This window comes from Xiphophorus hellerii, chromosome 22 (assembly GCF_003331165.1).
Source record: "Xiphophorus hellerii strain 12219 chromosome 22, Xiphophorus_hellerii-4.1, whole genome shotgun sequence".
NCBI lineage: Eukaryota > Metazoa > Chordata > Actinopteri > Cyprinodontiformes > Poeciliidae > Xiphophorus > Xiphophorus hellerii.
In genome coordinates this window covers 26,498,425-26,521,703 of record NC_045693.1, presented here as the reverse complement: position 1 = coordinate 26,521,703, position 23,279 = coordinate 26,498,425, and the positions used below count along the sequence as shown (strand labels likewise).

Here is a 23,279-nt window from a genome sequence, read left to right as displayed (position 1 = left end):
CTAGAAGCATGTTTTTAAAAATGTATTTATTTTACATTTTTAGTATAATCTTAATAAGCATACCCACTTGATAACATACTAAAAATGTAATTCAGAAAAATACGGTATATTTAAAATATACTTGAGTATACTAAAGTATGCTACTTTTTCACCAGGGAAGTTTGTGTCAGTTGTTTACGATGCAGGAAGGCTTCATAACATCGTACTGTTGCATCGCGTACGTCAGGGACAAATATTAGTGATTGGGAAAATTTGAAAACTTCAATCCAGTCCACACCTCCAGGAAACAATCGTTTTCAGCAGCTGAGAGCCCAGACCCACTGAAAGAAGCTGATTTTTACCAGGATAGGATAAAAATACAAGGTGTTGATTTCCTTTGAACCCTTTACAACTAGTCGCATTTTTATTGATCCAGAGGAAATGTTGGATTGTTGCCTAACTGAACTGTTTGCAACCTTAACTCTGAATCTGAGTGAACTGAGTTGTTCTGGAATCAACATGGAGTGAACAGAATGAACCAAGCTTCAAACCCATCTGCAGAACAACGTTGCTATTAATAAGAATAACAATTTCCCTTTATTTGCAGCACGTTATAAACACACTATGTACATACAGTATGTGCCCAGAGATATCAGCCTCTTCAAGAGGAAACTTTGACCTTTCATTTAGAGTGTTTTCTCTCCAAACCTTTGAGTTTTAATTAAAGACTGATCCACTGAGCTGTGTCCGAAGAACACCTCTTTAGCTTCCATTTCACTTGTAAATCCTCATGTGTCGTCTTTTCAGGAGCCTTTAAAGCTTTAAAGCTTTCTGTGGTCTCAGGATTTGATTCACATCAGGTGTTCACAATCCACTGAGCTTCTCCTTGGTAGCAGCCATATGCCTACCCGGGGGTCTAGAAAGGATGAAATCACTTCAAGTCACTGAATGGGGACTTGAAGCATCCCAAGGTCTTCCCCAGTGAGAAGAACCTCCTGCTCCCTGTGGTCCTAGTGGTCCTGGAGGTCCTGTGCTCCCGGCCTTCATTGCTGTGGCCAAGTCAGCTGTCCTTAAGGAAACCAAAGGTGAAGGAAACGTTATTTCTCTTACTGCCATCCATATTTTCCATCATACAATTCATCTGCACCCTTATACATGCAGGTCTGCCAGCTGTACTCTGAGTCTGAGGTCTGAGCTGCCTTTAAGTGCGATAACACCGAGGGCCACAAGACAGCTCATCGGTTCAGTGACATATTTTGCCATGCTTTTAGGATGATCTAACTATTAATAAGGACATTTGACACTTCAAAATATAAGAAAATATTAAGTGTAGCTCAATATTTGAATATTTGAATTATTTCAGTAATTCAATTCAAAACGTGTAATTCAGATATTGCCACATTATATTAGGTTACATCTAAAATGTCTATTTCTGTACATTTTGAGTTTGAAAAGTCAAAATGCATTTTCCTGGAAGCAACCTAAAAGCTGCCATCACCAAAAATAAATAAATAAATAATAGCACAGATCTCAACCTCCAGTGGAACTCATGTTATAGTGCATTAATATTCATATATACATAGATGTAGATTACTTTGTGATTATGTCTATTTTATGTTTTCTTGCAACACTTCCCTTAGGGGGCGCTGTAAAACAAGAAATGAGGCAGAAGTCTTGTGTGGCCTGTAGGCTCATTTTATTTGCTGCTAATTCAAATATCTGAACCGTGTAGTCTCATCACCTCCATCCTGTTCATTTCTCCGTTCCGTCCCTCGCAGACGCCGGGCTTGTTCTGACAATTCAAATAGTTCTGAGTGGAAACTCCGTGCTGCTGTCTGTTACTGTGGTTTTCCCAGCTGCCAACACCTGGACTCTTAGACGCCTTTCTGGGAGTCCTGTACTTCATTTTAGGAAACGTGTGTGAGCCGCTGTCTGCGGACCCCCAGCCCAGATCAGACCACAGGGGCTCGGTCTGCGTGGCTTGGCTGGTGGTGGCCCTCTGCAGGCGCACAGATATCCTCTGAGCCGAGCCGGTCATCAGGGTGATGGACTGAGGATCCGGAGCTGGGCCTGCCGGGGCAACAGCTGGGAACTCGAACACATCGTCCTCGTCTGGAGAAGGGAACACAACGGGGAATATATGAATTTGTTCTCGTCAAATAAAAGCAAGCAATGAGGATGAGTGGATGGTCAAAAGGAGCATATAAAACGCAATAAATAAAACGTTCTGTTCAAAAACAATGTACAGCAACAGCGTGCCACACAGCTTTAAAATGGATCATGAACGGTGAAGCTGTCCAGACCTGCACAGCTTAAGATGTGAGTCCACTTCATTTAAATGAATGGAACTGTGGTCTGTCCTATACTGCATAGAATAGACCAGTTTAATTTTAAAACTAGGACTGTCAAAGTCAATGCAAATGCAGATTCCTTTAAATGAGGTCTTTTTTTTTTAACACACAGGCTTCAGTAGCTTTGGTCCCGGCCTGCGCTGTAGTTTGAGCATTTCTTCCTTCTCTGTTTGAGCTGATTTCTAGTTCTTTAAAAAGTCACATTTGAAAACTCTCCTCCTGCCCACCTCTCTTCTTACTCAGCACTGTTTGCACTTAGAGCAGCTGAGAGCGCCACTCAGTACCAATATTCACTATCGAAGTCACTTTTAACTTATGTGAGCAAATGAAAAATTATAAATACAAAAACAACAAAGGCACGAGGAGTTATCTCAGCCTGTTACATCTGTCACTGTGTCGTTTACTTTGAAAGGCGCTGTTAAGGTTTGCTAATGTGCAATAATCTGTAAATTAATGAAACTTTTTTGGTTGTAATGATCTCCAAATGAAACTTCCTCAGGAAAACTAATCATGATTATTAGACTTTTCGTTGGAGAGTCAGATCTTCTTTTTGTTTTTCAGGGCTGCGTCAAATAAACCCAACATGTGAAAACGGCACAAACATACCTCTCCAGAAACATACACTTTTTTTTGTAAATTGTAATTTCAATTGTAATTGAAATTGTATTAATTATCTAATACAATTTCAAGAAATGGCAAATTAGCTATGAATCCTGTGGACAATATTTTAATTGATTGACAGCCCTATTTAAAATGAATGAACTGTTGATGGGTTTTTGAAAAGCCATAATAAACAGCTATTTGAGATGCTTTACATCTAAAAAAAAAAATAAAAAATCTATTTTTATCATGCAAATGATAACAAGTAGATAATATTTCAGCTTTACAAAGAGAAATAGATTTCCCAGTTGCACATTTAATAACTCTGAGTAACAGGGAGATGGTTTTACCACAGTGTTAATACTTCTACTGACCTAAAGTCCAGTACCTCAGTACTCAGTAACTTAATACTGAATACAATAAGATGTTACTAAGGACTAGGAGCGCACTGATTGCAGTTTTCAAGCTGATTACAGATTACAGATTACCGATTATGATCTTTAAAAATTCTGACCTGCCAATTCCAATAACGATTTTTTTTTTTTTTGTCTGAAATGTTAATGAAAATAGCAAGAAGGTCGTTGAGTTGGCAACGGAGTGGAGTGTGGGGGTGATTATTGGTAACCGCAAACATGCAGACATGACCTGGTGGGGGGGGCTGACAGTCAAACCTCTCTCGTGGCAGAGCAAAAGAGGACAGTGGCTGGTTTTTAGACGTTCATAGATAAGATAAGATCGGTAAATAATATTGGCTTCACATGTGAGTATCGGCCGATCACGCAAAATTGAGAACAATGGGGTTGATTCATCAGTGTACCACTACTACAGACTTACATTTATTTACTCTTATGAAAAGGCTAACTTATGACAACATTCAGCCAAATCTTGATAACACCAGAATATTGCTTATGAGTAACAGTATCTGAAAACAACCTTTACAGGTGGGCAGCGTTGGACTGTTGGGCAGAGAGCTGTGGGTCAGTCTGGCTGGAGAGCCGCTGCTTACAGAGCCTGAGCGAATCAGCTTCCTGCAGGCCAGAACCAGCAGTTCCCGACATTGTTTATGACAGTTAACACCACAGTCTGCAAGGCAAACACATGTATTGGCTCAAATCATCCCTGCGGTATTCAAGCAGCGTCAGTAAAAAAAAAAAAAATTTTAAATTATTATATCTACTGCTAATAAATTTGGTGTCAAAACAAGAAAAAAGAGAGGAGATGCTAACAAGTGAATTCATATCCATGAAAGTCACTCTTACAATAAAGCAGCAGACGCACCTTTGCACTTGTATCCCTGTTTGATGATTCCCCATAGCTGCCCACGTGGAAGGAGAAAAAGAGGAAAATGTTACATAATGGATGGAGAAAACAGACACAGTCACAGCAGCCCACTGGGTTTCATGCCAACCGTTGGGAGCCCAGAACAGGTGTTAGAAAACACAAGCGGACCGGCAAGCTGCTTAGGACAAACAGTCCAACAGGGGACCCAGAAGAACACCTCATTTCTTGCACAAAGTGTAGTGCTCACAAATTCCAATCTGTGAGTTTGTCGCCTTATTCAGAAGAATGAGGTGACAAGAGGTGATCCTCTAGTTTAGGATCCAAAGAACTACCAAATATGCAAAACTGTTTTCATAATGTGATAGATTCCATCCATCCATCCTCAAACCCGGGTTAATACGATGATCAGCTTTCATCTCCACAGTTTTTGCCCTTATTACAGAAGCATTGATGAGCAGCGCTCCAGTGATTATCCTGTGCATGTAATCCCTCCGCCACCTACTGGACGCCAGAGGTCCTGCTTGTGCCTTCTGGTGGTTTGCGCTTCCCTTCACGCAACGTCTGTGAACAAACACCGCTGGACTCTGGACTTATAAGAAAACCTACCTGTCACTTCAGCCGGCTTCTCACCTGCTTCCCCTTTCTTTTGCATTTTTATAAGCTGTTAATTTTTTATTTTTTTAACCTGGTTTTCTGTAATTTAATAATTCCATAGTAAAAGATGACATTATGTACTAATACATTCAGCATGTTTGGCATCAATCGACATAATTCACTTCTGACACATCCAGCGACTGTTGAAATACGTACAAAACCAGCACAATGTTCGCAGAAGGTTGGCTTCAGATAGGTCATCTCCTGAAAGTTGTGAATGAATCCAGGTCCCATCTTACACTGGAGCAGAGGGTTGGCCCGGAGGAAATACGCAACCATCTCATCCTTGCTGATCAATCCGTCTCTGACGAAGACATGCAGAGGAAGACAAGGGGAGGAAACAGGAACATCAGCTCCGCTGAAGATCTTTTAGTCATGGACAAAGTTTATGGCAGTGATGTAAATGCGTGCAGCTTATTATTTGATAAATATTCATTGTTTTGGTGGCAGGGAGTCTTTTTTTCCCAGTTTGCTTCTTTTTGCTGCTTTAAATCAATGCAGAGTTATCTGATTTTTGTTTTATACGGAAAGAAAATGCAGGAATCAATACAATCTAAGCAGCATAAAAATGGAGGCAAAACATCCCACAATCTAGGGGCCAAGCAATTGTGTAAAATAAATTTGTAAATATATTTCTGGTGATTGTGTTGACATTAAATCCATACCAACAACCCAAGTAATCCAATATATATATACATATATACAGAATATATACATTACATATATAAGTAGTTACTTATATATGTATTTGACGTAAGTTTAACATCAACATGGACTATCAGGATGGTTGGAAGAGTCAATGTCAGGCTTTCAAACCTTGTAACACAGAACTGACTGTCATAATTAGGTAGGATAGCATCATGCTGAGGGTCTGAACAAAGATGGATGACTTGAATCACCAGAACAATGACTCCAATGATGACTGCGGTGCGATTGGTGTTTTCACTGCCAAGTGAAGAGTGTGTACTGTACACCATGGAGGAGCTGTGCAAGCTCTTGTGATAGGGTTGTGCCTTTGTGATTTCTGGGCTGTTCCCATTCTGTCTAGTTTCTATCTGAAGTGTCAGTTTGTGACTTCAATCCAGCTGAGTGTACCAGCTAGTAAGTGATCGTAAACACACATCAAATTTCCCATTTTCTGAAAGAAGAATGTCTCAGACAAATTGGTTAATCCTCCAAAATTTACATTGCTTTGAGTTTGGTGATGAGGGGATGCAAACTAATTTCCAGCACTGAATGAAATCCCAATCATGAATTCCTTTTTAAAAAGCAAACCTTCGATCTTCCTTGAGCATTACTGCAGACTGTAAGTAAAGCATAGACCAATAGCCACAAGTTTTCCACAATCCACCAAATCATTCCTAAATTAGGGAAATTGATTTGCTATGACAGAAGACAGATGTGTCAAAGTTATTTTTCACACTCACTGATCTTTATCCAAAACGCAGAATGAGTCCAGAAATGGGAAATTAGCTGCAATACTCTCAAAGTCTTCTTGTGATATATAGCCATCATGGTCATGGTCATAATTCCTGAAAACAGACTATTAGAAGAAAAACAGGTAATTAATATCATATGACATTATGTAGCATCATGCAATGTCAATTATCTTCGTTTTTGTTTGAAGGCATTATTAAAAATTGGAAGGTTTACTCACTTCTACTAGTTTGCGAATGTGCTTGCTGACCACAGAAGGATCTGGTTTGGTGGTAACCCCAGAGGCCCAGTCCAGTGGGGCCAAAGGTTTGTTGGGAGTAGTTGGAGATGTAGGCTGAGAATACGGAGTCAGTATAATTTCATTCAACTCATAATATTTATTTATAAGTTTATTTTCCACTTATATTTTGGACAATTTATCTTTGGTTATAATTCCAAGGCTTTGAGAATGGAAAACCTTCTTGCCAGGGGTGTTAATCTCCAGCCCTCAAGCGCCAGCGTTGGACAACTTTTATATACTTTTTAAAAATTATTTAACACACCGAAATAAAATACTTGGATTTGTAGCAGGAAGGACAACAGCATGCTGAGGACAAAATGAGCCATTGGACTCTGGTATGTTGGACCACGGACACATGTAAAAGTTTCAGGCGACTAGCCCTTGAGGACTTGGAGTTTGACAACCACTAATCTATAACTCCTTTCTGAAATGTTCTATAAGATTCAAGTTCTCTGGAGCTCCAAAATGCTAATATCACTTAGTCATAAAACATATTGGTAAAATTTAAAGGTTGCCAATAACCTAAATATGAGAAAACTCACAGACTGAACAGGGGAGTTACACGTCAATGCATGCTGACAATAGACCATAGATAATCAGGAAGAAGAGTTTGAATATGACAGATATCATATGGATATAAAACCTTCTTTGGCAGCTGCTCACTGTGACTTGAGCACCACTAAACTGGCCTCATCCCACCATAACAGCCAGACTTTTACCAGCATATAGTGTGTTTAATTCAGAATCATAGCTTGGAATAGAACTTTACCTGCGATTTTGGGTTACGTGGTTCCCTTAGCAACGACAGCTCATAAATCTCATCTTCTGTGTAATAAAGGTCAAGAGAAAGCTGAAAAATATGAGCGTTCAGGTAAAAGTCATAAAACAAACATAATGATGGCCAAACCCTAACACAGAGGCTTAATGAAGTATAGACAGAGATGATGGATATTTGACACATTGTGATGCTTTTTGAGACAACTTTTACCTAAGACCAACTCTAATTTCTGGTGTTAGATTCCATTTCTAAAGTCAATAATCTCAGATGAAGCTTACTGTGAAACATATATTCTCTATGTTCTATATAAAATTAGAGGCCTGAAGCAAATAGCTGCCCTCACCGTCAGAAGGTAAATGAGGTCCATGTTGGGCTCCACTTGGGATACCACACTCTGCAGTGATACCAGCTCATTGAACGTCATGTACAGCTGATGCATCTTCACCAGGTTCACCATGGTGCCGTCACCGACCCAGTCAGGAAAGACGACGTGCACCGCGATCAGATCCTTCAGGTGAACGCCCAGGATGGGGATTTTAAACCCTCTGCATTCGTTGAAGGCCTTTCTGTAGTTGGAGTAGTTGTTGTTGGAAGAGACCAGCTCTGTCATCTCGCTCCAAATCTGGGACAGCAATAGGAAAACAGCATCATGTAATGAATAAGTCACAGTCGTTTTTGAGGCAGCTCATGTGACATAGATGGGTAAACAGATAGACCAGTTGCAGAGGCTAATGGGGGCTCGCATTTTCTTACATTAACGTAAGTGAAGAAATCAGTGTGTGGAATAGCATAGCGTGGCCCATGTTCAGTACCTTCAGAACTTCTGGCGCCAGGTAAGCTTGAGTTTCTTTTAGTCGAGAGATCGAGCTGTGGCTGAGGCCTCCCACCACCGCCATCAGAGTGTTGAAGTTCTGAAGATGCAGCAGTTTCTGAGAAAACAGAGGGGAGTGATAAGATGTTTGGCTTTAACAATGTTCACCAGAGATCAGTCAGTGCCATGGTCTGTAATAAAACTCTGAAAAAGATATGCTGCTCATCTGTTGCCTTTTAGCCCAAAGTCTCATGTTGACTTGAGTTGACTTGGTGTGTCAGAGATTCTGTTGGCTGTTTTGCTCTGAAATATTTATCACCATCAACCAAGTTGTCTGGACATGTTTGTCAGTGACAACTGGTTTATTTTAGTGACAGAAGACTCTTATTAGATGCACAGGCTTCCCGGTGCATTCAGGTACAGTTTGTAAATAATTTCCCCTTCATTAAACATGATTTAATACCCATTGGGCTCTTTTCAAGAAAGTTCAATGAATGAAATTATGAAAAATGTCAAGAATATCTTTTTTTTTTTGCTTACATAAAATGTGCTAAATAATATAATCATGTTATCAGTTAGCCTATTTTAGGAGTTACCTGAGCCACGTGGATGTATTTGGCGATGACCTCTGCTCGGGTCTGTGGTGTGAGTTTGCTGAGCACCATCAGTTGGACCCACTGTGAGATGCCGTTGAAGAGAGCGATGGAGCGCTCCAGAGTTGGATTTTCCACAAGACAACCATGGATCACGTAGCTCTGATAGTCAGTGAACTGCAGACGAATGAGAATTATTACCAAGGTTCATTTATACGAATCATTTTCATGGAGGCTATGCAATGTAACTTAGCTCTGTTACAGACTGAGTTACTGTTACGTTTCAATGTTACAGTCAGTTAAATGAAAGGCACAACTGACTGCTTACTGTAAAATTTTCTGCAGGAAGATTACAAAAAAAACCCAAATAAAAAAAAACAGGATTCTGCTGAAAATGTAGGAACCAAAAAAATGTATGGGTCAAAAAAAGGTCATTTATTTCCTTGAAATCTAGACAACAACATTTATTTGATGTCGCAACAATTATTAATTAGACATGAATAATAAAGCGAGAGGATTTGATTGTAATTTTTTTAATTACAATTCTATATTTGGAAAAAGTTTTATATGTGATCTGGAATGTCCCGACTTCCTGTTCAGGTGTGTAAGTACCGTACTGTACACTTAAAAGTGAATTACTCTCGCAAGCAGCAGGCTTCTCTCATCACTATTACATTTCAGCTGAAAACACTCCAACGTTATTCTAGATTGTCTCCGTTTTCTCACTTTGAAAACACTAAATCCAGATATTTCCATTATTGTGGGTATAATTTGTAATCAGTCAGGCCTGGGGAAAATGACTAGTTTTCCATGAGACCAGCCAGTCTTTGTAGCAGGTGAGCAACTTCCCATCATGTTGCTCATATTGACTAAAGTCCTCTTCATACAAGGTTTATATCTGCACTACAGTTTTCTTCTACTGTCACCGCTGATAACGTTTCGCCAAATACGGAAACGTCCTATGAATGATGAGTTCTGATGAGGGTCATCTGTCAGACTAAAATTACTTTATTGAAAATAACGTTAAATACATTTAGCATTAAGCCCACATTAAAAATTTATTAAAATGTTGTTGTTTTTTATTGGTCTTATTTGACATCCTAATCACAAATGTCATGTTTTCATTAGCTGTTATCTGAAAATCAGTCACCAGAAAATAAAGGCTTGAAAACTTCAGTCTGTGCGGAATGTGTTTCACCGAGTGAACCGAGTCGCTGAAATAACTTTTCAATGATTTATTCAATATGACAGCATAAAGAGATTTCTGTGCATCCACCATCAGTTTCAGAGGTTGACAGGTTTAACCAACCGATATCCTCCGGATAGACTTGAACTCCAGGAAGGTGAGATGCTCTGCCAGCTCCACAGGCTCCAAGTGGTCAAACAGCAGCGATGCTTTCCCTTTCTTGGCTTGTTTCTTCCTCTGGGTCAACTTCCGCATCCAATCGTATGATGGGCTGTAAGGAGATCAGGTCAGAAGCAGTAAGCTGGCAGACTGAACCCAGTCAAATCAGCAGGACGGTTCTGGTTTAGGGGTTTAAATGTTTACAGCCAAAAGCAATAAGGAACAATCAACAAAACAAATCATTTCTTTTCTTTTCTTTACAGAAATCTTCACTGTTATAATGCGTTGTAGTCTTTCTACTGTACATTTGCATTTACTGTTACTGGTGTTGAGCAACACCAGCTAGAATCTTGAATATTGAAGCAGTTCAAAATGTGTTATTTGGACAAAAATCAAGGCTCATGAACGAACATGTGATTAGATTGTTGACTGTTGTTACAGTCAACACAATTTTAGCCAATCTTGATGTAAACTAAAAATATAAAAGTTGAATAAATAGTTGTCCAGCTACTTTCTAATAATGTGAGTAAAACTCAGTATTCTTTTCTGCCGGACATATATATTTTTTAAGAATTATTAATTTATCTTCATAATAGAGTCAGTTCTGGTTGCAAAATCTATTTGCTAATAATCTAATATTTGCTAATAATGTATTTGTCCTGATTCTCTGCACTTAACATACATAGAAAGTACATAAATTCATGAATAGAGATTCTAAGACACATCGTGTGCTAATGGCTTAACGGGACAGAAAACATAAAACTGTAACCGTTTCTTTCTTTCAGTCTGTTTTCTGTGCAGAACTGAACTTAAGGATGTGCACAGCTTTAAGCTTTAGACATCAGATTCAAATTTCAGTGGGCTTTCTATGTGTTGTTTTCTACTTTGTATTTGGAAATTCCAATCTACTCAGTAGGAATTTCATTCTAGTAAAATAGTAATATCGCAAATATAAATGTAACAGAGAAGGAAATGGGATTGTTTTAACTCTTATTCTTGGCAAGACATCTTAGATCGTTGAAAAGTCTGTCCATTACCCCATAAATAACGGCACATTTCTAAACACAACTCATAAGAGGTTTAGTTAACCTTTTTTACCAGGCAAAAAAAAAACAATTTCTTATTCACAATCTTAGCCTTAAAGCACTAAAATAAATTAGTTTTAGCACCAGATGTTGGGAATGTGGCTCCCATCTGTGAAAACTGAGTCCTTCCATGCAGTGCATGGGTTAGAGTTAGGGTTAGGGTTAGGCGGTGTAAAGGCGGTGTGATGGTGTGGGATGGAGTTTTCCTTTCTATGAAAACAAGGCTTTCTGTCAACATGTCGCTAGTTTCAGACTAGCAACTATTGTCTGAACTCTATCCCACAAAATGCAGATGTTTGCCCCGACAGAGCGGAGTTTGACTGAAAGTTGGAATGAGGGAAGAGGATTAGAGGTCCTTCGAACAGTCCAGACTTTAGCCCCACTGAACACTGGTGGGATCAGCTGGGGTGTGCTGTTCATGCAAGAATGACGAACATAACTGCTTTGGGTAACTCGCAATAAATCCTGGCTGAAGAATCGGATGCCTTTTCACGGCAGTGTGTGATCAATCTGGCAAGAATCATAATCATAACAATTCTCCTACTGAGACCCCCAGTCCAACAAAAGAGACTAGAGAGAGGCGTTAGTAACAGAGTGAGCTGCTGTTCATATACTCATACTTTCTCATGCAAAATATGCATTGGAAATTAAAAAAAAAAAAATCAACTGTAACGAGATCAATTTTCAAGAAGCAACAATCAATTGTTTTAGTTTCTACAGTGGTGTGTGTGCAGGGGTATGGGGGTAGGGTGTGTAGGCATGTGGGCGTGCGCGGGTGGGGGTGTGTGTGTTTGGTGGCTTACATGGCTGAGATGTCGATGAGTTTAAAATGCTCCTCACAGCCAAGCTGAGCGGCCGCCTCCCTGAACTCCACTGTGATCTGGATCAGTCCCAAGTCCAGGTTGAACTCTGCAGGAAAGGTCACTATCCAGAACCTACATGTGCACATTCACATTAGCAGGTGTTAAGGTGCAGAAAGGCCCCGATGTGCTGGAACTGCCCTCATCCAACGAGTTGTTCTTCTAAAACCCAGGAGGTCTCTGACTTTATTTAAAGTTACAACATTAATCATTAAGAAATGTAACAAAAACATTGAGAGAGACTTTAAGTCTTAAAAATACAAAGTGTGAAATCATAATTAGGTGGAGTTAAACTTAAGTAATTAAAGACAATTCTGTATTGGACAGCACTGTTTGCTGGGAGTCTGAAATAGGTTTATTTCTTTACCTCATGAAATAGCAAATCTTCAGCCTGGTCATCCTGCAGCCGTCTTCTTTGCCATCACGGTACGTAGACTTTGGTTAAGGACTTTATGATAAAAATAGATAAACTAAAAGGAAACTGGTTGCAGGTTCACAGATTGGTCATTGGTACAAAAATGTAATCTTGTTAAAGTCAACTACATATAACATGTCGATGTGCATTGAGGCCCATCAGTGTGTTGGTCCTAAAAGCAAACTCTTCCTGGGCAGTTGTATGGAAAAGGATCCATTATAAAAAATAACTTATGCTAATATTTGAAGAAAAATAAAATGCATACGGACTTTTGTTCTGCCAGATGGGATATATCATTAGTAGTTTTCCTGCCAGCTCAGAGGATGTAACATACCAGCGATGCATTAGCAGCATGGTACGAGGGAGCAGGTTGGCATGGAGATCACCGTTATCATCTGTGAAGAGAAGGAAGTCCCAGAATAGCATAAAATGTAAACTACCATGAAATAATGCCAACGCTAACAGCCCATCACAAAACGTCAGTTCTTCACATCAACTAAGATGTTGTGCGTCTCTCACCGAACGCGTGAATGCATTCAACTAGCAGCGCATCGAGAGAAGCCGCCTTGCCCAGAGTGGAGGATCCCATAGTGCCACAGTGGTGGGAAGGCAGAGTTCGGCTCGCTCTGCTTTTCAGGGCTGTCCTGGCAACAGCAGACAGACAGCAAACCCTAGAAGTTGAGGAGAAAACAAGGATCACTGTGTCAACAGAAAACCTCTTTGGAAACACAAGTGAAAATGTCTACAACACTTAGTGGTAAATGACTGAATAATCTACCAGTAATATGTTCAGCTGCTACTTCTAAACCAGAGGTGCCCAGAGTCGGTCCACAAGGGCCGGCATCCTGCATGTTTTAGTTCCTCCCTGGTGGTAATAACAACCTCCTTAGCAGGTCGATGTTCTTCTTAGGCCTCTAATGAGCCACCATTGGATCCAGGTGCGTTAAACCAGAGAGAACTGAAACACACAGGATGGCGGCCCTTGAGGACCCACTTTGGGCGCCACTCTTCTAGACAACATGCTGACCCCTTTCATCACCCTGCTGTCTTTACACCCTGTTATTTATCTGCATGTGCTCTGTCTGTTTTTCCTGTGTTGTGGAAAGTACACACCTGACCCGGCCCCTGTGTTTGCTACTGTCTCTCTATCCCGACCCAGTCGAGGCCCTGCTGCTAATGCCTAGCCAGGCTCTGCTGAATGTTTCCTCCTTTTAAAAAGGAAGTTTATCTCAGAACAGGCTTTTATTTTACAATCTACTGTCTCTGACCTAATGTTATAATGACTTATAATGGATGGAATTGGCTGCATGATTTTAACTCTGAATGTAGTTCATTTCTCGACTGAACTTGTGTGGCCCCCCACAGCATGTTAAGAGCAGTACGTACCGTTTCTTTGATTTATTTATCTCAAAAAGCAGAAAAGTGCACATATGAAATTGGACAATCTAGCCTTTAAATATATTTCTGCCCATACCACAGTGTATGTCTGGTCACCTAGCAACCATAAGCCTATTTAGGTCTGATTGGTCAGTCTATTTGTGCGAAAGTGTGATTGGATAACTAGAATACTTTTGTTTTAAAAACATTTTTTAATCACAACGGTTTGATGTTTTGTGAAAACCCCCATTAAGACCACAAGCTAAAGCCTGATTCCCTCCTGGTTTGTCAGTAGTTCAGTTGTTGCTGGTGTCTTTGGATTTTCAGATTTCTGTGGTTTGTTTTGAGAATTTTCCACAAAATGTGCATATTTTTTATCTTTAACACCTTGAAGGTGTTGAATCACCTTTCCCTATGTTTCCGTCCAATTCTCATAAGAATTTTACGCTAAGTTTTGAAAAGCCACTAAACGAGAAAAACCACTGCCATCTCATGCTGTAGTGCCGCTCGCCGGCCTTCCCTCCTTGCTGGATGTTTGGACTTTGACGTTTTTCTGAGTGTCATGCCTCTGGTCGGCACAGACCCACCGGTGGATGGAAAAGTTTGTCAAGTTAGGTCTTACTAGGCAAATGTGTTTCCATCTCACCTTTAGGAAACGTGAAAAACCACCTGAAGTGAATACAAAAACGTTTTCGCAAAATTCACAAAGATTTATTTTTTTAAATTTTGCTATTTACATCAATTTTTTCCAATGCAATGTTTCAAAACTATGCATTAAAAGCATTGATTGCAGCTACTAGACAAACACACAATCTAGTTTAAAATTAAGATAACAGATATCCAAACACTTGGAGGCACTATAAGTATTGAACTTGAATCCCCAAACGGTCCGGTGATCTTTGATATATTAAACAACACGGTGATGTGACTGAACAGTGACATGACTAAACAAAAGTAGTTACACACACACACACTTTCTAAATAACACAGCACACATCCTTCCCTCATGTTCAAACCCCGATACGACGAAACACATGGCAAGAGGGATTCACTGTTCAAACTCGGACTAAAATCCTGTTGTTGTTTTAAACCATGTTCCCAGCAGATGGTGCTTTACATGCAGCGGTTAATAAACAAAGTGCACTGGGAAACCAGAGAGCTTTGTCACTCATTCTGTGAAAATAACCAGATTTTTGGCAGGAAAAGCTCAGAAGGTCCTTCATGTAATAACTGCACAATCTGAAAAGCTTAGCCACCATTTTTATCTTCAAATGAATGTAGTGAATGAATTAATCAATCCAATTTCAAATCTCAAAGCTGTGCACTTAAAGACATCCACATGTTGTATTGTTTAAGGATGGAGCAGCCTTGATAAAAACACCTGTAGTGATTTCTGTTATTTTTGTCTATAAAATTTATAGAGACAAATATATATATATATGTATAGATATATACATATATATATATATATATATATATATATATATATGAGTGATGTAAGTAATTTCAGTATGACTGAATAGACCCAAATAAATAGAATAACAAGCATACACATGCAAATATGTTAATTAGAAACACCTGAAACAGGATCTGAGATGGATCAACTACAATCCATTAATCGATTATCCACTGTTTGCATCTTGAAGATTAAACAATATTTTCTTTCTGCCAAACTGTTATCTTCCATATTTCATTGGGTATTTTGTTGACACAGCCATTGAGTCAAGTCATTTCTAATATTGATTTATAGTCTATATGTCATTGAAACCCATTGTGTCTATATGTTATGAAGTCTTCTAGCTTTTAAGCTAGACTAAGTAAGTGTTTTATTAGACACTTACTTATTTTTTATGTCTCTTCAGACATACTGGACATGTTACTTTTTTTATTCATCTCCGGAAAATAGAGTTGCCCCAAAACCACTAACATCACCCTTCTTAACTAGTCCTTGGTGGATTTACCGGTCTCTACTTGACCGAATACGTACATCGAATTAAAAGGCACTTCCTTTTTATTTCACTGTCTGAAGTTAAAGCAGACCAAACTTCTCCTGTTAAATGTCAGCTAGTATAATGAAGAGTATACCGGAGATTTATTTGTTAATGTCTTTGTGAATGGACCAGAACTCCAGCTCACTATGGTGACAATCTTGTGAAAGGAAACCCAAAAGGTTTAACCCAAATCATACAGTTTAAAAACAATACTACCAGTTACTGATAAAGTTTACTGTATGTACATTTTTTGACTTTGAAGATATGAACAAATAACTTTCTCTCACTCAACCTGGACTTTAGCAAATAGAAATCACTTTGGCAATTAGACCAAAAACAAGAGACGTTTGGTCTAATTTAACTTCAGGTAGTGAGGAAAAAAGATGCATGTGTTTCATTTTCTATTTTATGTGAACTTTTGGTTTCAATGTGGCAATAAATTGGACCTATTTGCCTCCTGCAGTGCCTTGAGATGACATAGGTTGTGTATTGGAGCTACATGTTGGCCATGATTCATCTTTGTATTCTTTGGGATCTATTTGGATTTGCAAAAACATGTTTACTGAGTGTTCCTTTTTATAGATGATCATTAAAGTAGGGCTCTTCAATCTGTGCTTGAACTGGATGAGAGGAAAGCAATCCAGACACACAAACCGTCCATTCAGACTAACGCCGGCCTCGTACCGGATATGGATTTTCAAAAGCATTGGAAGTGACTTTCTTCAGTAAAATGTTAACTTGAGTTAAAAATGAATCCAGCCTCAAATATATATATATATATACTGTATATACTGTATATATTGTCTAATGCAGCGATTAGAATAAGGGAGCAGCTCTGTGTGGAGGAACACAGTGTGACAGACACACAGTCAACAGAGAGACTGTTTTAACAGCATTCTCTTTAATTTCCTCTTTTGCGAACATCACACACTCAGCGCAACTTTTCCAACATTCATGAGTTTCATATTGTGTGCTGTTGCTGGCTCCTGCCTCTGATTTCACAGTGCAGCAGCACAATGTGGCGACACAACTTGGTCTGTTTCTGCCCTGACAGACAGAGGGGTCACCGTGTGTCTCCCTCTGGCTCGGCAGCATCACTTAATGCCCAGTGGCAAGTGCGAAATAAACATCTCTTATTACTGGTTCTCAGGTTCACACAAATAAACTTGCATCCATTCTCCTGTTTTATAAACGCGATGTTCTGATGCTGGCACACACCCCACAGTGAAGCTACAAGCAGCAGCTTAAAGTCAAATCATCTTAAAACTTCCACTAAACTCTGTTGAGGCATTAAAGGGCAGATCAACGATCATCATTTAAGGCTTCAGAGTCGAGTCTTACCTGCTAAGCCGTCACGTTTACGCAAACGTCCAGGCTAAGGAGCAGTCCTGTTTAGTGATACATCCAGCTCTGCTGCATGCTGCAGGCTGCTGCTGGCTGACGAGCACAAAGAGCCTCCCATGGTGGAGCTACTCCACTGTATGACCTCCTCCACCTCCTCCACCTCCTCCTCCTCTTGTTGGTAAACACAGCAGCCTGGGGCAGCAGCAGTTTTCCATGTGATCTTGTGCACGCAAACACGCACACACACACCCCCACACACACACACAGACACAAAGAGAACCACGGAAAGAGAGCGAATTTGGGTTTCTTATAATATCAGACACTTTAACTCATTGTGCTGGACCTAGTTTGCGATTTAATCCGAAATGTAGGATTTAAGAAGACAGGATGGATCTAAACGTGTACTGTTGTTTCCTCTGTGCCTTCAGAGTTGAATCGTTTTTACTTCGAGACGCGACCTTTAGTACCAGATCATAAGTTGTGTCACAGGATGATCTCAAGGAGACATTTTGCTATTGCTGACAGTCGCCTCACTGGCCTAACGTTTCCATTACATGACTCTGCCAGAGGAGCTCCTAGCCTTTTGGGTGCCCTGGGCGAACCACCTTTCTAACATAAAAAACTGTTTATAGATCACGTTATGACTCTTTATGAAACATCCACACAGTTTAATTACATTTTCAGGGAACATTTCTGAGTGTTTGGTTGACCACTAACCTGTACAAATGCAGGAAAAGCGCAGCAGCAATGAATACAATCTGTGTCATTTGTCATCCAGTTTGTGTCTGACGTGAGGGGAGCGTTTATCAATCCTTTCCTCCAAGCATTTAAAATAAGGTGTAAAATCTATCAGAAATAATAGAAAATTACAGCAATTTTGCTACACACAAAAAAGTGGTCACACAATTATTTGGGGTATGCTACAATTAGGTACTGTTGACATCCATATCCTCTGGGTGGGGGGATTTGACAACAGAGGGGTAGGGGGAGAGACACTAATGCCACCCCCAACAAGATGGCACCCTGGGCGGTTGCATATGTCGCTCAGATCAGAAACCCCAATGGACCCTCCCACAGGTTTTTATAAAAATCATCATCAGTACAATCAGTCGGGGGGTTTGGGGGATTCCACAAGGCTTTATTCTTGGGCCACTCCTTTTCTCTTTGTACCTTCTGCCACTGGAAGTTTTATTAAGGAAATATGGGGTTCCAGTCTTACGCTGTCAAATCTATTTCTCCCTCCAGCAGCTAGATGCTCTTTCTCTTTAAACTCTTCTTTAACTGTCTTGAGGACAGTGATTTATGGATGCCCCAAAACTTTTGGTATTTTAACAAACGCAAAACTGAAGTAATTTTATTAACCACACAAATGGTGTGGCATTAGTTTTTAATCTCAGACATCTCTCCGAAATTAAATATCTTCTTCCAGGCATGACATAGAAGCAGTAATCCACACTTTTTATAACCACTGTCGTGCCTTCAAAGTAGCAAGAGCTCATCACCACGGTGTTGGCCTCTTTGTAAAGGATACGTCTATATTTTATGATTTATTTATTTGTTTTGTTTCTTAGCAACTTTCTTTTTTTTACTACCAAACAAGATGAAAAATAACATGATGTTTCCAGATAAGATCAATTCCCATACATTTTACTACATTTAATGACCCATTTCCAGTGGTAGCCCATCATTTCTAAAACTACCAAACTAAATTTGGTCACAATCGTATATTGTGTTCGTTTTGGTTTCTTCTTTTTTGGTGAGATTGCCTTCTAAAAGTGTTTAAATTGCAGTTAGATTAGTGGTGGGTGTAGCACAGAAACGTAATATCATTAAGGTGTTCATTGACTAAATTCTATCGTCACTCATGTAAATGAGTGTCAGTCTTACAAAATCATTTTCTAGTTGGATAAATTGTCTGGTAGTACCTTTGTTTGAATATATTTACAAATATGCTCATGGTTGATTTCGTTGCAGGCGATGCAAGGAGCGAGAAAAATCTACGAAAGACGAGGCGTCAACAAAAAATGTTCCCAGATGGAACCCAGCAAGATTGTTTGGCCAGTGGCTTTCGACAGTGTGAAAGATCATCTTCAGTAATAAAAAGTACATGTAAGCTGCTTTATTGTTGTTCAAATATAAGCTGGAAGACAAGAAAATGGAAATGATTAAATGCAGAGGCACAAGATATCATTTTGGCCTGTGGCCTAAACATGTGAACCAGAGTGAGGAGTCAGAACGCATGAATAATTCAGAGAGTTTTTAACCATTTGGATGTCATAGATTGTTATTTAAGAGGTCAATGAAGACCAATATCCTCACCAGGCTGTTGTTTCATAAAAAGTGTTTTCGTCTAATGAAAGGCTTATTTCTCAGAGAGTAGAACCACACCTGTTAATATCGATGCGCTAACGGCCTGAAGGCACAGTATCTGAGATTGTTGTTGACCAAGATCTTCTGAAAAAAATTTTTTTAACCCAGATTCACAAACAAGTAAATGATAATGCTAATTGTGTTTTGGTGGCTTAGCATGCTTAGCTTCATCCTAATGTTAGGGGCCTGTGGCCTGGTGCCACTGGGTCTGCGCAGTAAGATCAGGCATAGCAAAATTCAATCGTTTTCACACATCTACAGTAGAGTAAAACAAAAAGTATTTCAATACTTTAATTTTGAAAATATACAGTACAGACCAGTACTCAATACAGACCAAAAGTTTGGACACACTTTCTAATTGACTTCAATGAGAAAGTGTGTCCAAACTTTTGGTCTGTATTGTATATATATATCTTTCATGACCAACACAGCTTGCACAGTGAAAATTGCCAAATTTCCGTCTTTTAATGCAAAACATCGCATGAAGCAATTAACTGTGGCTAATTCACTTTGCTGATGTCAGCGTGGATGCGGGTTGAACTGAAGTGTGTATCGGGGAGTAAAGGGGGGCGAGGCGAAAAGCCATTCCAGAGAATTAGGACGCACTTCTCACTCAAACCCTTTGGTGTGAGCGCGCATGTGAAGGACAAGGGTGGCAGTGCGAGTATTGGTTCAGGGCCAGAATGTAAACTTTGCACCAACCTGCATTAAATTGTATTGATGCTGAAGGTAAACAGTTGTGCTGCCCCCCTCTTAATCCTGACTATGTGCACACTGAGCAAGCTCAATGAAAAATCAAACTGACTTTGAAAAAGTTAGGTTCAAGAATACAGATGGAACCGGGGTAAAAAGATGTTATCTGTTTCCATCATGAAGCACTTTCTTTACGTACCTGTTTAATTTGTCTCAGTTAGTTTATAGTTAGATTGAGCCTCTACAGGTTGGGAAATCAGGAAATGGAGACATAAGTGCAGGAGGGGTTGAGTTGATTAGATGCAGAAAAGGGTTGAGGTACAGCTGAGGTACAGTGTGTCTCACATTTACAGGTAAAAACAAGCTGCAGTTGAACTCTGATGACCCATTCTCTGGGATCAAACTAAATAAAACAGACGCAGGACAAAAAGTGACCAGCAGGCCTGATTTTGACAGACAGACTCATATCATTAATTCATGCAAACCGTGCGGCAGTGTGACGCATATTCATAATAACAACATGTACAGTGTGTACTCTTCCTCCATCAGGCCTTTCATGCAACCACTTGACATTCGGCAGAGTGAGGACACATTGTTGTACATCGGCCAAATGGACCTGGAACACACTGATAGACTTCATTAATTGGGCTGAAGCACCGGCTCTTCACTCCCACAAATACGAGGACGCACATCAAGAACACGCTGTGCTGCAGCTTCCTTCCTCGCCCGGTGGAACCGCAGACTGATGCAGCCATGTTTTCATGGAACACTCGACATCTAGATCTTAATGTTCTGAATGAAAACCAATGGGACCATCTACTGTACATGTAGATGGGCATAATTCCCAACACAAAAAGGATTGGTTTTGTGAAAAATAAATACAATGTGACCAATTATATCAAAGTTTTGTTTCTTGATAGAAAATGTATATTATATATCCAATCTGCTGCGACAGACTGGCAACCTGTCCAGGGTGAACCCGAGCCTCTCACCTGTTGACCACTGGAGATAGACACCATTCTGGGCAGGATCAGTCAGACATGTCTGATAACTTACAGGGATGAAGGGAAGATCTGTTTTCCTATGACTGAACTGAAACCTGATTATCTGACACAAACATTCACCAGCAGCAAAAAAAACATTCTGCATATTTCCAACAACTCAAATCAAATCAGTTAATCAATTTTGGTAGCTAACAGCTACCATGCAAACAGAGAAGGGGATCCACTCACCCTGTGTCTCTTCACAACCAACCATTTTGTTGGATTTTTTCAGGGGTGACGTTTTGCTTTCACAGGGGGCTCAGCTAATAAACCCAGTGGCCCGATTAGTTAACGGATACAAAGACCCAATGCTCTAAAAGTTGGTTTTGTAAAATTCATCCACTGACACAATCACTTTTTTTTTATTCACCTTCACCTGCTCAGCATTTAGAAATAATGATGTCATTGATCAATAGAGAAACTGCAACTGTAGGAGCCATCCTCCATCCATTTTCTTACACCCTTGTCCCTTAGTGGGGTCACCAGGGGTGCTGGTGCCAGTCTGTCACAGTGGGAGCCATCCTTCTATTTGAGAAAAAAAACTGCATGTCTTTTTAGGAATCAATGGTCAAAAATAGTTTTAGGTGTTTAAAAAAACAAAAACGACTGCTAACCTGAGAGAAGTCTCCGACAGACTCTCTCACATGTCATATTGTGTAACAAATGTCAAAAGACTCCAGTAAGAAACTTGGTTCAGGTCGTAGTTGGAACATGTGGGAAAGTGGAGTCCTGCTGCAGCCAGGGTGAGTTAATTATTAAAGGTGATAACACCAACAACTGTTGATGACTAAATGGAGAGCTTTTAGGCATAAACAGAGAGCGGAGTCGGATTACCGTCGGTTTGCTCCATGCATGTGCACAACTAACAGGTCAATGAAGAAATTATTCTGATTAGTTGATGCAATGGAGTTAGTGCTGTTCTTCCTAAATGTCTGCAACTAGAGCACACTGCTCACAACAGTGGCAGGTTTTTGCTCTGATTTCTTAAAGCTATACCAGTGTGTTACATGTAAGGCCACCGGTCACAGTGTCCAGTCACTGTCCTGTTGGCTGCAAGTTGTAATCACTGCTGCCTTGCCCTGGGCTAGAAACCCAGCCAGGAGCATTTCTGCGTGCATGTCGCTTCAGTTTCCATTCCACTGTCTAAAAATATGGATACTCTCTCAACTGATCACTTAAAATTCTCTTGTGTGAAGAGAATGTGGTTGTTAGTCCTGTGATAGAGCAGCAGCCAGTCCAGCATGTACCTGCCTCTCCCTCAACGGCTGACAGAGATATTCACTTTTAAATCACACTTTCATCTTCTTTACGTTCCACGTCACCAGGGTGGTGGTATAAATGTCTACTAGGCAGAAGAAGACGTCCTGCAATGGACACACACACACACACACCCCTGATGTCACTGTGAGATTAAGCTTGGACTTACACAACGACCAAGAATAAAAAGATATAAAGTACAATTCAATCTCAGTTGAACTGTATCTGGGTAAAATGCCTAATAACACAGTAAACATGTAGATTTTAACACACCCAACATAAAAGACTAGCTGTAAAACTGTGGCGTTTTCTCAGTTGGTAACTCACAGCCAGACAGACTTAACTAATTGCAACTCATAATCATTGCTGAAGTTTTCCACATGCAGCTTACCTCGCTTTATACCCGGGAACTATCCACACAAGTCATAGATGCAGCCTTTCAAGATGTCCATGGGTCGACCAATTTCCTTTTTCTCCTCAGGCCTACAATTTAAAAAGCAGAATCCAGTTGAATCTAGGAGACTTCTCCAGCCAGCATAGCTCCTCTCTTCAGATGGTCTCTCAGATTCTCTCATCTGAAGTCCTTTGTTTTGTTCAGCTACACGTACTGATGTTGTGTATTCAGCCAGCGCAGAGCCCTGTGTGTGAGCTTTGTTTGTCTAAATGACCACTAGACTTCCTTCAATTCTTTCCCAACTTAGTTTTCCTGCCTGAGTTAAGCCGGGCTAAATATAG

At 40.0% G+C, this 23,279-nt stretch overlaps 1 protein-coding gene across 3 annotated transcripts; it reads right to left on the bottom strand.

Annotated features, from left to right (window-relative positions):
* Nucleotides 1-535: 535 nt before the first annotated feature.
* On the bottom strand, nt 536-23,264 carry rasgrp3 (RAS guanyl releasing protein 3 (calcium and DAG-regulated)). Of its 3 annotated transcripts, none has more exons than XM_032552716.1 (17): nt 22,936-23,264; nt 12,989-13,140; nt 12,762-12,864; nt 12,422-12,484; nt 11,998-12,129; nt 10,074-10,221; nt 8,768-8,941; nt 8,173-8,289; nt 7,704-7,982; nt 7,352-7,432; nt 6,523-6,636; nt 6,293-6,408; nt 5,022-5,169; nt 4,209-4,245; nt 3,864-4,013; nt 1,721-2,091; nt 536-1,043 (listed from the first exon to the last, which is right to left on the bottom strand). In XM_032552716.1, exons 2-17 carry the CDS (start codon nt 13,056-13,058, stop codon nt 1,023-1,025), a joined length of 2,124 nt encoding a protein of 707 aa, XP_032408607.1. In that variant the 5' UTR covers nt 13,059-13,140; nt 22,936-23,264; the 3' UTR covers nt 536-1,022. The 3 variants fall into 3 exon arrangements, with proteins under 3 accessions (XP_032408607.1, XP_032408609.1, XP_032408608.1); XM_032552718.1 differs by having other exon boundaries at nt 536-1,048; nt 22,936-23,263; XM_032552717.1 differs by lacking the exon at nt 22,936-23,264 and adding an exon at nt 17,179-17,308.
* Between the last annotated feature and the right edge of the window lie 15 nt (nt 23,265-23,279).